General features: G+C 36.9%; 1 protein-coding gene and 1 pseudogene across 1 annotated transcript; both read left to right on the top strand.

Moving 5' to 3' along the window:
* The first annotated feature begins 538 nt into the window (after positions 1-538).
* Positions 539-1,714, top strand: LOC113276396. Its single transcript, XM_026526002.1, has 3 exons — positions 539-988; positions 1,058-1,310; positions 1,575-1,714. Exons 1-3 carry the CDS (start codon positions 539-541, stop codon positions 1,712-1,714), a joined length of 843 nt encoding a protein of 280 aa, XP_026381787.1.
* Positions 1,715-7,864: 6,150 nt separating this feature from the next.
* Positions 7,865-10,056, top strand: LOC113276388 (annotated as a pseudogene).
* The last annotated feature ends 3,343 nt before the right edge of the window (positions 10,057-13,399 follow it).

The following is a 13,399-nucleotide window of genomic DNA, read 5'->3' as shown; positions in this document are numbered from 1 at the left end:
ACGCATTCTAGTGGAAAAGTAGACAAACGTTGGGTTTCGTTATTGGATGACTTGAACAGAGTTGGGGAGTATGATTGGGGTCTAGCTTCGTTAGGTAATACCTATAAATATCTCGACGATTCGTCAACCAGGGGTACAAATTTAGTTGCGATGGTTGTGGTACTTGAATATTGGTACTATTACTACTTTCGCAACATGCAACCCTTGATTTGTCAGCCACCTTCTTTCATATTTTAAGGATGGATAGATGGTACGGAAGAAGATGTAGATCTGTCAGATGAGGAACATGAAGTTGTAGCCATTTTGCATGTCTCGTCCCATACGTTTTAAGACCAAACTCACGTCACTTCATATCTCTATGTAAAAAGAGTATTATGGAGTTTACAAGAACTAATTAAAATGAGTGATAAAAACAGTATTATAGAGTATTATGGAGTTTACAAGAACTGATTAAAGTGTCTACTTAAAATATGAAATTTACTCTTCATTCTCATAAAATGCACCATTCTCATAAAATGTCTACTTTAACTTCAAATGTATGTATGGGACAAAGAAGTTCAAAGGTTGGTTTGCTTTGCCTCGTCCACTTCTTTTGAGAATTTTAGAGCAAGTTTGTGATTATGACCATGATTTTCGCCAAAAAACGGATGCTTGCGGTATTCCTGGTCATAGTCCATATATGAAAATGGTTGCCGTCATGAAATATTTTGCCAAAGGCATTGCACCGGATTCCTTAGATGATTACACACAAATGGGAGCCACCACTATCTACTATTATGCTATGAAGTTTATGGATGCAATTATTTGGCTTTATAATGGTCGATACATGCGTCAACCTACCGCTCAAGATATGGAAAGGATTTTAACAGAAAATGAAGCTCGGGGATTTCCTGGTATGCTTGGTAGTGTCGATTGTTTTCACTGGGCATGGAGAGCATGTCATATGGATCAAGCAGGTTCCCACAGCGGCTATAATCCATATCCCTCGGTTGTTTTGTAGGCGGTAGCAACATATGATAGATGGATATGACATTCCTATTTTGGGTTGGGTGGGCAGAACAATGATCTCAATGTCTTGCATGCTTCATGTTTGTTCGATAGACAACTTAATGGTGCATCACCTCCTTGTCATTATCAAATCAATGGAAGGAATTATGAGCAGGGGTACTACCTAGGAGATGGTGCATATCCCATGTATGGTTGCATCGTGCAAGCATACAAACCCGCCTCAAACAATAGAGAAGCTCTTTTCAATCAATACCAAGAAGCAAAAAGGAAGGACATAGAACGTGCATTTGGTGGTCTTAAAGGTAAGTTTGGCATTATATTGAAACCTTGTCGTTATTATAAAAAATCGTACATGAAGGAAATTATGATGGGGTGCTTGATAATGCACAACATGTGTATTGAGATGGAATATCAGAATGAGGATTAAGGGGGGATCACGGGAGATGAACCTCAACCGTCAATTCAAGGAAATGTAAGGCTAGCTCCTCATGTATTGTACAACCCTGCGGTTTGGGGACAACTTCGCTTGGAACTCACTACACACATATGGAACCAACACGGAGAAGGCTTGAGAGATGGTGATATTCCGAACATGGTTATGGATGATGCCTTGCCGGAAGTTGATGAGGGTACAACCGACGTGGACACCGATGAAGACCAATATGACCCTCAAGAAGATGGTGCATTTTATGATAATGGAGAGTAAATTTCATATTTTAAGTAGACATTTTATGAGAATGGTACATTTTATGAGAATGGAGAGTAAATTTCATATTTTAAGTAGACATTTTAATTAGTTCTTGTAAACTCCATAATACTCCATAATACTCTTTTTATCACTCATTTTAATTAGTTCTTGTAAACTCCATAATACTCTTTTTACATAGAGATATGAATTGACGTGAGTTTGGGCTTAAAATGTAGTCGTTCGCCGGAGCGCCGCACCAATAGGCGTCCAAAGCTGAACCAAACGACGTTTGTCCTAACAGCCACGAGATCAAAAGTGACTGTTGAAGATTCAACGACAGGAAATGCAGCGCCCTATCATTCGGCGTTCGCACGCCGAACCAAGAGGCGCTTTTGAGTCTCAGCCATCAGATCAAGATGACCGTTGAATTTTCAACGACTCAGATTAAAAAGCCGTTTAAAACCACATTATCTATTTTTTCAAGCTTCCCTATAAATAGAGGACTACTTTCCTTTATCCCTCACACCATCAATTGATTATCTTCTTCATTGATTTTCTTCCTCTTCTTCACATAGTTTTGTTCATACAACATTATGAGACACTTTAGCACAATAGAAGAAGAGACACTAATTTATGGTTGGGTCATAGCAAGCAACGATCCAATTCATGGAAAAGATAAAAAAAAGTGCAATATTTTGGAGTAAGATTATTGAAGAGTACAATAAAAGAAAGGGTCCCAATGGTGTCGAAAGAGATAAAAAAGCATTCCAAACAAAGTGCAACACAATAAGAACCGATGCGAGGAAATATATTTCATTTGTTAGGCCCTACTTCCGAAACAAACCTACGGGGATGACCGAGGAGGATTATGTAAGTACCTCAAATTTTTTTAATGTTTTCTTTGTTCCATTTTGTTTTCTTTCTTTCTTTCTCTAAATTTTTCCTTTTATTTTTTCCCCAGTATCATCGTGGAAAACAGAATTATGAAGCATCGACAGTAGAACTTTGGAAGTACGATTCGGTCTTCCGGCAACTGGAGACTTATCAACCCGATTACAACCCGGCGGTGAATAATGATGATGGAATCAGTACTTCCACTCAACCTGGTCAACAAACTCAATCTACTCAAGAAAATGAAGATGATAATATTGATGAAGATTTGCAAAATATGACAAGATTTGGTGGCACTTCATCTACTCATAATTCTGAAACCTCAGACATATCAAAGAGAAGACGTTATTTCAAACAAACCGATGATGTTAGAAGTGAAGGTAGAGATCAAGCAAAGAAAAAGGCTCGTGAGACTAAAGCATCGCAGAAATCAGATGAAAAAATGGATAAACTCATCGAACTTCTTGAAAACGCACAAGCACAAAGAGAGGCCAAATATGAAAGAGAGGAAGAGCATCTAAGGAAGAACATGGAAAGCTCTTCAATCACAAATTATAGAAAATATATTTACTTGTGGTTAAAATTTGAATCAGGTGAAAAAGGGTAAGAACTTGTTGAAGAAATGGATTACTAGAATCCGTAGTGGAGAGTCGATATCGGCAGAGGAACAAACCGTGCTCCATGGCCAGTGGGAGGAACTTATATCTCAAAGAATGGTGGAGGAGAGTCGGTCTAAGCAATTGAAGAAGGGTCGACAACAAGGAGAAGGTTCAAGCCGCGACGCTCGTGGTAAAAGAGTTCAATCCCCAACTGATGAGGGAGTTAAACACAACAATCGTGGTAAAAGAGTTCGTCGTAGTGGTCGTTGAATCCCTTCTTTTCTTGTAGTTTCAGAAAACATCTTAGTTATGGTGTGTTTTGAACAATTAGTTAGGGAGTGTGATATGTATAACACTTTTATATTGAATGGGTTTGTGTTTTAATTTTATATTTGGTTCATAAGTAGCGTGCAACATTATCTTGAATGAAAAGGCTACAGAGTATAGTTCGGCTAGGCAGAAACTCAAAGCATGAAACCGAACATCTAGTTCAGAAACCTACAATTGATTACCAGGCAACCGAAACACAGTTTGGCGACCTAAACTTTTAACCAGGTCACCGAACAATAAGTTTCGCAACCTGTGAAATTTGACCAGGTCATCGAACTATTTGTTCGGCAACCTGAGAAAGCTAACCAGGACACCGAACCTTTAGTTCGGTGACATCAAAATATCTCAGGTTGCCGAACTACTCTCTGTACATACAATGGCAGGTTCAGGAGATTAGTTCGGTTACCTAGAAATTTTAGGAGGTCACCGAACACTGAGTTCGGTTAGCTAGCAAAATATAGATATATTGCCGAACTACTCTTTGTAGACTCAAATTTTGCTTTTTCCACTAGTTGAAAAACTCATTCTATTCATTCAGAAATCACAAAAATGCACTATTAAGTTTTATTTATAGTGGTTTGTGTATTAATTATATTCTTAGTTTAGGTTTGTGGCCTAAAATAGTAGTTCGGCTAACAGGTTAGAGCACACGATTAAACCGAACTATTATCTGTATACTCTGTAATAAATAGTTCGACAACGTTTTCTGGAAATACATAACCGAACTCTAAAAAAACTCCATTAAAATGGAGTTCGGTGGTAGGCTATGAAAAGTCCTACAAATGATAACCGCAAGTGCACGGTGTCGAATGTGGTATTTGTGCAAGTACGGGTCGATCCACAGGGATAAGGGGGAGCAAATGTTGTTTTCTAGCTTGTCTAGCTACTTCCTAAGCTAACATGGAGCTGAATGGACTGAGGCATGAGAGCTGTAACTAACTTAAGACTAACCTAAAACTAATAAGAAGGTAACTAACCTAATCAGGACACTAACCTAACATTAACATTTAAATCTACACTATCATTAATTCTAAACTCTAACCTTAAATACTAACAATCATTAACTACAACAATCATTAACAGCACTAAATTCAAATTCTAACTAACATTTAAAGCAAACAATCATGGAACATTCAATGGAACAGGATTTTTGTGAGAAAAAGAACAGCAATAAAGTGGGAGCAAGCTAACAGAGTATATGAACCTAAAGCTAACTAAAACAGAACAAGGGAGAGAAATTATGGATGGGAATGAAGAACAGTAGGAATGAAATGTAAGAAGATGGATGAGAATTCTCTTTCACCTAGCTGGTTAGCCTAGGATAAGTCCTTGTTATATGGCTAGTTAACCACCTAAAGTCCTTGGATTAACCCCTAGCATTGCCTATCTGATTAAAGCATAGGCAATCACAGGTCATTTAGGGTTTAGGTCTCTAACTAATATGGTTTGTTCATCCCTTAGATTATTACTAACTCCTAGCATTAATGGTCTGTTTAAAGCACCACTAATCACAAGCCAGTGAACCCTTGGAATGTCACTAACCTAAGTGTTTTGAGCTCAACAGGGTCTAACCCAAATGGCTAACCAACATGGTTCAATGGTCTTCTCACCCTAGTGGTGAATTAGAACATGTTGCAGTTAGGAGTCTTTCATGGTTGGCAAGCATTAAGACTCAAAGCAAGAACATGTGAGTCAAACAAGAGAATTACAGGACATGAGAGATGAATTAAACAAAACTTATATTAACATAAGACTAACAGGATACTAACAATACATAAAACAATTTAACAATCAAACATTAACACTAACAGTGAACAGGGAGAAAAATATGCAATGGATTAAACTTGAAAGTGAAATTAAAATTAACCCAATTAGGGGGAACTAGGCTAATCCCAAGAACACTTTCAACATTACAAAGCTATTCCTATTTATAGTCTTTACAAAAATACCTAATTTCACAAAACCCTAAAATTGAAAACCCTAATTTGAATTTGGGGAATATCAAAAATCTCTCACCCATTTTCTAATTGAGCTCGACCCATGATTATTGATGTCCCTCTGATGCTCTTCCTGCTCCAATTGATGTACTACAACCCTAGCTCGAGTTGTTTCATCAACTCCACACCTAGGTCAGAGAGATGTGGGTTTGGGGAAACGACTAGGCTAGGGAGAGAAAACTGAGGTGCGTACGGGTTTTGGTAGAGGCGGAGAGGGGTGTAGTGAAGCTCGAGGAGCAGCAGTTGCAGGGTATGATGGAGTTGCAGACTGAGGAGAAATGACAGAGAAGGAATGAGATGTCGGGGGAAGAAGATGAGTTTTGGGTCGACGGGAAGAAAGGGTCTGTTTGGTTAGGGGTATAGGGTTCGGTGACTAGAGTGTTAGACGGACTCATCAACATTTGATGTTTGGTAAGTGATAAGCGTTGGATGGAAAGATGAGGGAATAATCCAACGGCGAGATGGGGATGGATGTGAAGCGACCGTTAGATGATGGATACATCAAAATTAACGGTCCAAGATGGAGTTAGGTGCTAAAGTGTTAGACAGGGACATCAAATCTCGATGAACTCTGATGGAGAGACCGTTGGATGATGGAATGGATCCAATCTGACGGCTAAGGGATAGAAACGGGTTTGGGTTTGGATTTGAGTTTAGGATATGGGTTTGGGATTAGAAAATGGATTTGGGCTTAGATAATCTTGAGCCCAATTCTTATTTAAGAACAAATTCTTCCTCTTTTCAAGCCCATTTTATCTTTCAGTCTTCCATACCACATTTCTTCACTTCTTCTCCGCTAGAGTTTCCTTCGGCTTTTTCCGTGTCTTTGCACTTTTCGCTCCGCTCCGCAACTCATCTAATCTTTATTTATTACCTAAAAATGCAAAATTAAGTGAAATAAAATATTTATCCTTGAGGAGAGTAAAATACAGAATTCGTTACAAAAGGGGAAATATGGTATGCAAAAAGGGATAAGTGCCAATAAAATGATGATAAATAATGCAATATTTGGCACCTATCATTCGGTTACCTGCGTCTCCTGAATTAAGTAACCAAATTGTACCTACAAAACAGTTCGGTTACGTCGCAAAGCAGGTTAGGTAACTGAACCACTTTGACCTAGCCGAAATTTCTTCTTGAAATTTTCGATTTCGCCCATTGTTTTCACAATTCAAGCTACATTAAATAAATTTGAGCCATACATGAGTACCCATAACTTCATCTTCTGGTTGTGGTTGATAAAATCCATCATTTGGTTCGTCACATTGAGTTTGGGGAAGCATGCATTCATCATCTAAAAAATAACTCATATCCAATCTTTATGAAGATTGACAAATACATTAGGAGGTGTAGGAGGTTTTGATTCGGATGAGGAGCTATCATCACATGAATCACTCAAATCATATTTACAAAACTCAAAATAAGATTTTTTGGGTTCACCCCTCTTTTTTTTTCATCTTCTTCTTCTTGTTCTTTCTCTCATTAATTCTGATTCTAATAAACCTATCATATTATTAACTCACTAATCACGAACTAATTATTACACTAACACTAAGAAACCATTACACTAACACTAATTTGATTACCAAGGTTTCTTTTTGGTATTAACAAAAAATTAGGATAAGGGGTCACCCAAGTTTACTTCCATTATCCACCCGAAATAGTCCCCCACCAAAAAGGGAGTAGTCGCCAAAAAACCGTTCTTGATTTTTCCCCTGGCCGTGAAATGATGTGTCCAAGCAACTGACGCGACAAACTCTGAAGCCCAACTAGCTCTAGCAATGACAAACCTCGTTTTGTGTAGTATTAGTATTAGGTATGTTAAACCTTATTAATTTTTTTAATCTATTTGGCATGTATATACATAATTAGTGGTTAGGGAATTGGTAGACATACATGTTACTCCTGACTGACTTATCCTAGTTTTCTTTGAGATGCACAGATGGCTTGTAAGTTTTGTTTTGCATCTTATACGATACTCATGACCAGTTAGTTCTTATGTTTTTTACTTTCCATGCACCTGTTTGTATGTTGTAATGGGTTATTTATTTCATGGTATAAAGATGTATTTGCTTGTTTTTAACTTTCAGAATGTCGGGAGAAGTGGATAAATCTTGGATGTTTCAATCAGATAGGTTTGGTAAAGTATATAGAGATGGGGTGAAGTTTTTCATTCAGTATGCATCTACAAATGGTTTTTGGAAAACAAATTGTGCCTGCCCATGTGTAAATGTGAAAATAGGCATCTTTTGAGTATTGGGATAGTGGAGCAACATTTATACGAGAACGATATTGACCAAACGTATGTGACTTCGGTCTTGTATGGTGAGCATTAGCCGGTTCATATTGTAATGAGAAATCCACCGGAAAATGTGGCTAAGGAGCAAGTCAGAGAAGATGTATTTCTAGATTTGAGTGTGTTTATTGATGCTGGATTTGAAGTTGATAGTGACGTTCGTATGGATGATGATGATGAGACATATACTAGTAATGAAGAATCGTTTGAGCTTGAACCAGATATGCAGAAGCGACACGATAAGTACAAAAAATTAGCCAAACCGAAATTGTATCCTACTTGTGAAGGTGAGGTCAGCACACTCTCTGCAATTATTGAGTTGCTTAATATAAAGAAACAATTTGGAATTTTCAATAATTGTGTGAACAGTCTGTTGACAATGATAAAAGGGTGGCTACCAAAGGCAAACACATTGACTAGTAAATATTCAGAGATTAAGTCAATGGTTACATATCTTGGAATGAAATGTAAGTCTATTCATGCGTTCCTGAATCATTGTATTCTGTATTATAAAGAGCATGAAAATGCAACGAGATGTCCGGTATGTGACACTTCAAGATATAAGGTTAAAGAACGGAAATTTGGGCCGAAATTGAAGAAAGAACCTTGCCTCGTAATGAGGCACTTTCCTGTTGGAGAAAGACTGAAGAGATTTTAAAATACACCTTGGATATCGGATAAAATGTATTGGCATCATAAAGCATAAGTTTCCAACGTTTTCATGCGCCATCCGATTGATTCACCTCAGTGGGCTACAGTGAGAAAGAAATTTCCAGAGTTTGCAGCGGAGGGAAGAAATGTATGGTTTGGTATTCAACCGATGGACTCAATCCTAATGGTGCGCAGAGTTTGAATTGGAGTTCTTGTCCAGTGATCTTGGTGATGTATAATCTTCCACCTTCATTATGCATGAAATCAGAATTTCAAATGATGTCTTTGTTGATTCCTGGGCGAAGTGCGATTGGTGGGATCTGTCTCAATAGACTAAAACCCAATTACTGAGAAGTGTACTTGCTTTAGGTCAGCATGGGCTGTTGAGGAAGGGCCCAGAAGTAAAGGCACCTGCATTCAAGGTTCCCAGTTCCGAGGAATTAAGTCTTAAGCGAGTGAATCCATCAACGCTCGAGGTGAGTCCTAAATTTATTCTGAGCTCTTTAATGCCCTTGCATTTGTTACTTCGTATAAAACTATGATGGTACTACCTCCATATACACTCTATTATGTTTATTAAATTATTATATAATTGTATACATAAACTCAGAAGCTTATGTTGCTTCCACGTTATCTTATTTGACACTTTATTACAGAAATGGTAGGCCTATCAAACAACTAATTCTCATGAAGTTTTTTTTTTTTTTAATTTTTAGTTAGTTTTGGTGTAATTATTTATTAATTAAAACTGATTAAAGCAGATTATTTGCATTTACCTGTTCCTAAAGTAGACAGCTAGGAAGTAGTTGCCTTCACCAAGTACAAAAAGAATTTGACAACTAATTTTTCTGGGCAGTTGCCAGATTTTTGTGGCTTATACTCACATTTTCTGCAATTATTGTTGTTGTGTTTTTGATGTTCTTTAAGGTTAGTGTTGATGTTGTGTACTGTTGTTTCAGTTTTTATTACTATGTATTATTGGTTAAGTAACTTCACTGTTTTAGGTTCTCAACATACCAACAAAGATTAACAAGGGTACAGTTGAAATTATAATCCCAGTTGAGCTTCTCAAGAAAGGAGGCAAAGTGGGTTCTTCTGAAGCTGCTTTGCTATTAAAGCTAGGAATAATTCCATTTTCTTAATGTCTCGTTGTGCTTTCGGTGTATGATAATGGTGCAGTCTTTAACCCAGAGGTGCTTGACCTTACTGATGATGATCTAGTTGAGAAATTCTATGCGGATCGATGGTTGTTTCACTCTCATTGAATCTCTCGTATCCTACTCTTGCTGTTGTACCTTACATGTTTTTCAATGGATATAGGAATATTCTTTCAGTCACTGTTGCCACTGAATACTCCTTCTCTTATGCTGATAAAGTGATAGAATACTTGATGATAGTTTAATAATAGGTTATTCTTTATATCTTTGTGCCCTCGTGATCCATTTGTTTGCAACATATTTTAACGTTTGAGATTTTTTTTTTTTTTTGCAGGATCCAAGCAAATTTGTAGTTGCAGCTGCTCTTGTTGTCGCCGCTGCTGCTTAAGATGGTGCTCCAGCTACTGCTTCAAAGGGAAATATTGGATTGATCGTATAAGAAAGCTTACAATAATAAGGACAAATTATAATAATCATGTTGGCGACAACACAAAGAGATAGAAGATTGCAAAATAGAGTATAACAATGATATACTGAATAGTAATAAACTTTTGGTTTTGTTGTGAGTTGGATCATGAAATGCTTTGATTATTAATCGTTGGATCAGGATGACCTAAATTTGCACCGTATATGCAGCTTTGGGCCACCTGAAATCCATTTTTTTTTATTTGCGGGTGCTGTATTTTGTGACCTCAGATGTGTGTGAGTAAATTTGTAACAAAAAAAGACACATGTCATTTTCTTACGAGCCAGTTAAATTTTGTTGAAATCGTTACAAAACACTCTACGACAATAACAACCATGATTAAAAAAAAGCCACGTGTCATAATTTTAATGGTCAGTCAAATTACATCACTAAGATTCATGACAATTACAACCATAACTAAAAAAGACACGTGTCATCTTCTTGATGGTCAGTTAAAACTGTAACAAAATATTTTATTGACAGTTACAACCTTTAGAAAGTTAATGATAAACATAATATATTATTTTTATTTAAACCATAACAAACTTATTGTGAAGGATTTATGTTATAATACTAATTATATATTAATTATTTTCTGTAATGGATATTAGTTGTCACATTAAAACTGTAACACTAATTATAACAACATATTTTACACATTTATAATCCATAATAAATATTTTAAGTGATGGATTTATTAGATAACAAAATCCTTAATATGGTGTAGTGTTTGTGCCAAGATTGAAGAGCTTTCCATGTTGTTCTTCGGGTACTCTTCTTTTGTTTCATACTTTGCAACTCTTTGTGCTTGTGCGTTTTCAAGAAGTTCGACGAGTTTATCCATTTTCTAATCTGCTTTCTGCGATGCTTTATCCTCACGATCCCTCTTCTTTGCTTGATCTCTCCCTCCACTTCTAACGTCATCTGTTTATTCGAAATAACATCTTCTATGAGATATGTCCGCGCTTTCAGAATTATGAGTAGATGAGGATCTAGCAAACCTTGCTATAATATCCAAATCTTCATCCATATTTTCAGCTTCATTTTCTTGAGTAGCTTGAGTCTGTTGAGTAGGTTGAGTGGAAGGACCATCTCAATTATCATTATTCACCACTGAGTTGTAATCGGGTTGATAGGTCTTCAAGATCTGGAAAACCGATTCGTGCCTCCAAGGTTTTTTAATCTCCGCTTCATAATTTTTTTTGTCCAAGACGATGCTGGAAAAAAAATGTATTAGACAAAGAATGAAAGGAAAAATTTAGAGAAAGAAATAGATCAAAATGGGAAAAAAAATATCAACAAAAAATTCAAGTACTTACATAATCATGTTCATTCAACCCCGTAGGTTTGTTTCGGAAGTAGGGCCTAACATGTGAAACAAATCTTCTCCCTTCGGTACCATCAGAGCCTTTTCTTTTATTGTACTCTTCAATAATCTTACTCCAAAATGTTGCACCTGTTTTTATCTTTTACATGAATCGGATCGTTGCTTTCTATAACCCAACCATAAATTAAGGCCTCATCTTATTTTGTAGTAAAGTGTGCCATAATCTTGTATGAGAAAAATTATGTGAAGAAGAAGAAGAAAATCAATGAAGATGATAATAAATTGATTTTGGTGTGAGGGATGAAGGAGAAGTAGTTATCTATTTATAGGGTGGCCTGAAAATATAATTGTTGAGGTTTCAATAAGAACCGTTGAGATTCAACGGTCATATTTTATTTGATGGCTGAGATTGTTCAGCGCTAAATGGTGCAGCGCCCAAGCGCTGAACCAAACAACACTGCCTTCCCTACCGTTGAAAATAACGGCTAGTTTTTGATCTTGCGGCTGTTAGGCAAAGCGCTATTTGGTTCAACGCTTGGGCGCTGCACCATTCTCTTCTTCCCGATATATAAACTCAACACATGAACTCAAAATCCCCACCCCAAACTTGTGAAGTTTCACTCTCTTTTTCTTCTCCTAAATTCTCAATTCAAAATTCAAGCATGGTTGCATTCTCAATTGCCAAAGACAATGATTTGGTGAGAATTTTTTGCAACATTAAAAACCCAAATCCCTTCGACGAGTCTCTAAGAACTAATACCTTTTGAGAACAAGTTTTTGAAGAATTTGTGAGAATCAATGGTAATGCTAATGGAAGATGCAAAAAACAACTACACATTCGGTTAGCAAGCATCAAGTGTAATTGCAAGCGTTTTCAGATTTCATTAAGGAGGTCAAATGGTAATCATGAAGATGCTTTGAATTTATACAAAACGGATCATGGAATACCATTCATTCATATCACTGCTTTGGAGATATTTGGTGGAGCTCGAAGTTGATTTGAATGAAGTATATGCATGAGGAAGTATTATAAAGTTCTAGTTAAATATGTAATGTAAATGTAAAAGCACTTAAGTGAAAAAAAAGAGTATTATGGAGTTTACAAGAACTAATTAAAATGTCTACTTATTAACAAAAACGTGCTTGATTCTTATAAAATGCTTGAAATTTACTCTCCATTCTCATAAAATGCTCCATCTCCTTGAGGGTCATATTGGTCTTCATCCGTGTCAACGTCGGTTGTACCCTCATGAACTTCCGGCAAGGCATCATCAATTAGCATGTTCGGAATATCACCATCTCTCAAACCTTCTCCATGTCGGTTCCAAATGTGTGTAGTTAGTTCCAAGCGAAGTGCCGCCCAAATTGTAGGGTTGTACAATATATGAGGAGCTAGCCTTACGTTTCCTTGAATTGGCGGTTGAGGTTCATCTCCCGTGATCCTCCCCCAATCATCATTGCGATATTCCAACTCAACACACATGTTGTGCATAATCAACCACCCCATCATAATTGCGTTCATGTCCGATTTTTTATAATAACGACAAGGTTTCAATATAATGCCAAACTTACCTTTTAGACCACCAAATGCACGTTCTATGTCCTTCCTTTTGGCTTCTTGGTATCGATTGAAAAGAGATTCTCTATTGTTTGAACGCAAACAATAGGTGAAAAGAGATTCTCTATTGTTTGCGTTCTATGTATGGTTGCTTGGCTTGCACGATACAACCATACATATGATATACACCATCTCCTAGGTAATACCCCTTGTCGCAATTCCTTCAATTTATTTGATAATTAAAAGGAGGTGTTACACCATTAAGTTGTCTATCGAACAAACCCAAATCATGCAAGACATTAAGATCATTGTTCTTCCCCACCCAACCCAAAATAGGAATGCCAGATCCATATATCATATGTAGCTACCGCCTACAAAACAACCGAGGTATATGACTTATAGCCGCAGTGGGATCCTGCTTGATCCATTGG

Source organism: Papaver somniferum, chromosome 1 (assembly GCF_003573695.1).
Source record: "Papaver somniferum cultivar HN1 chromosome 1, ASM357369v1, whole genome shotgun sequence".
In the NCBI taxonomy this organism is placed as follows: Eukaryota; Viridiplantae; Streptophyta; class Magnoliopsida; order Ranunculales; family Papaveraceae; genus Papaver; species Papaver somniferum.
Note: the sequence above shows the minus strand (reverse complement) of the source record. Positions and strands in the feature narration are given on the sequence as shown.

Coding starts and splice junctions, on each gene's coding strand:
- LOC113276396 (XM_026526002.1), top strand. CDS start 539: ATGTATGGGACAAAGAAGTTCAAAGGTTGGTTTGCTTTGCCTCGTCCA. Junction 989..1,057: donor GCTATAATCCATATCCCTCG/GTTGTTTTGTAG, acceptor TTGGGTGGGCAG/AACAATGATCTCAATGTCTT. Junction 1,311..1,574: donor TGCATTTGGTGGTCTTAAAG/GTAAGTTTGGCA, acceptor AACACGGAGAAG/GCTTGAGAGATGGTGATATT.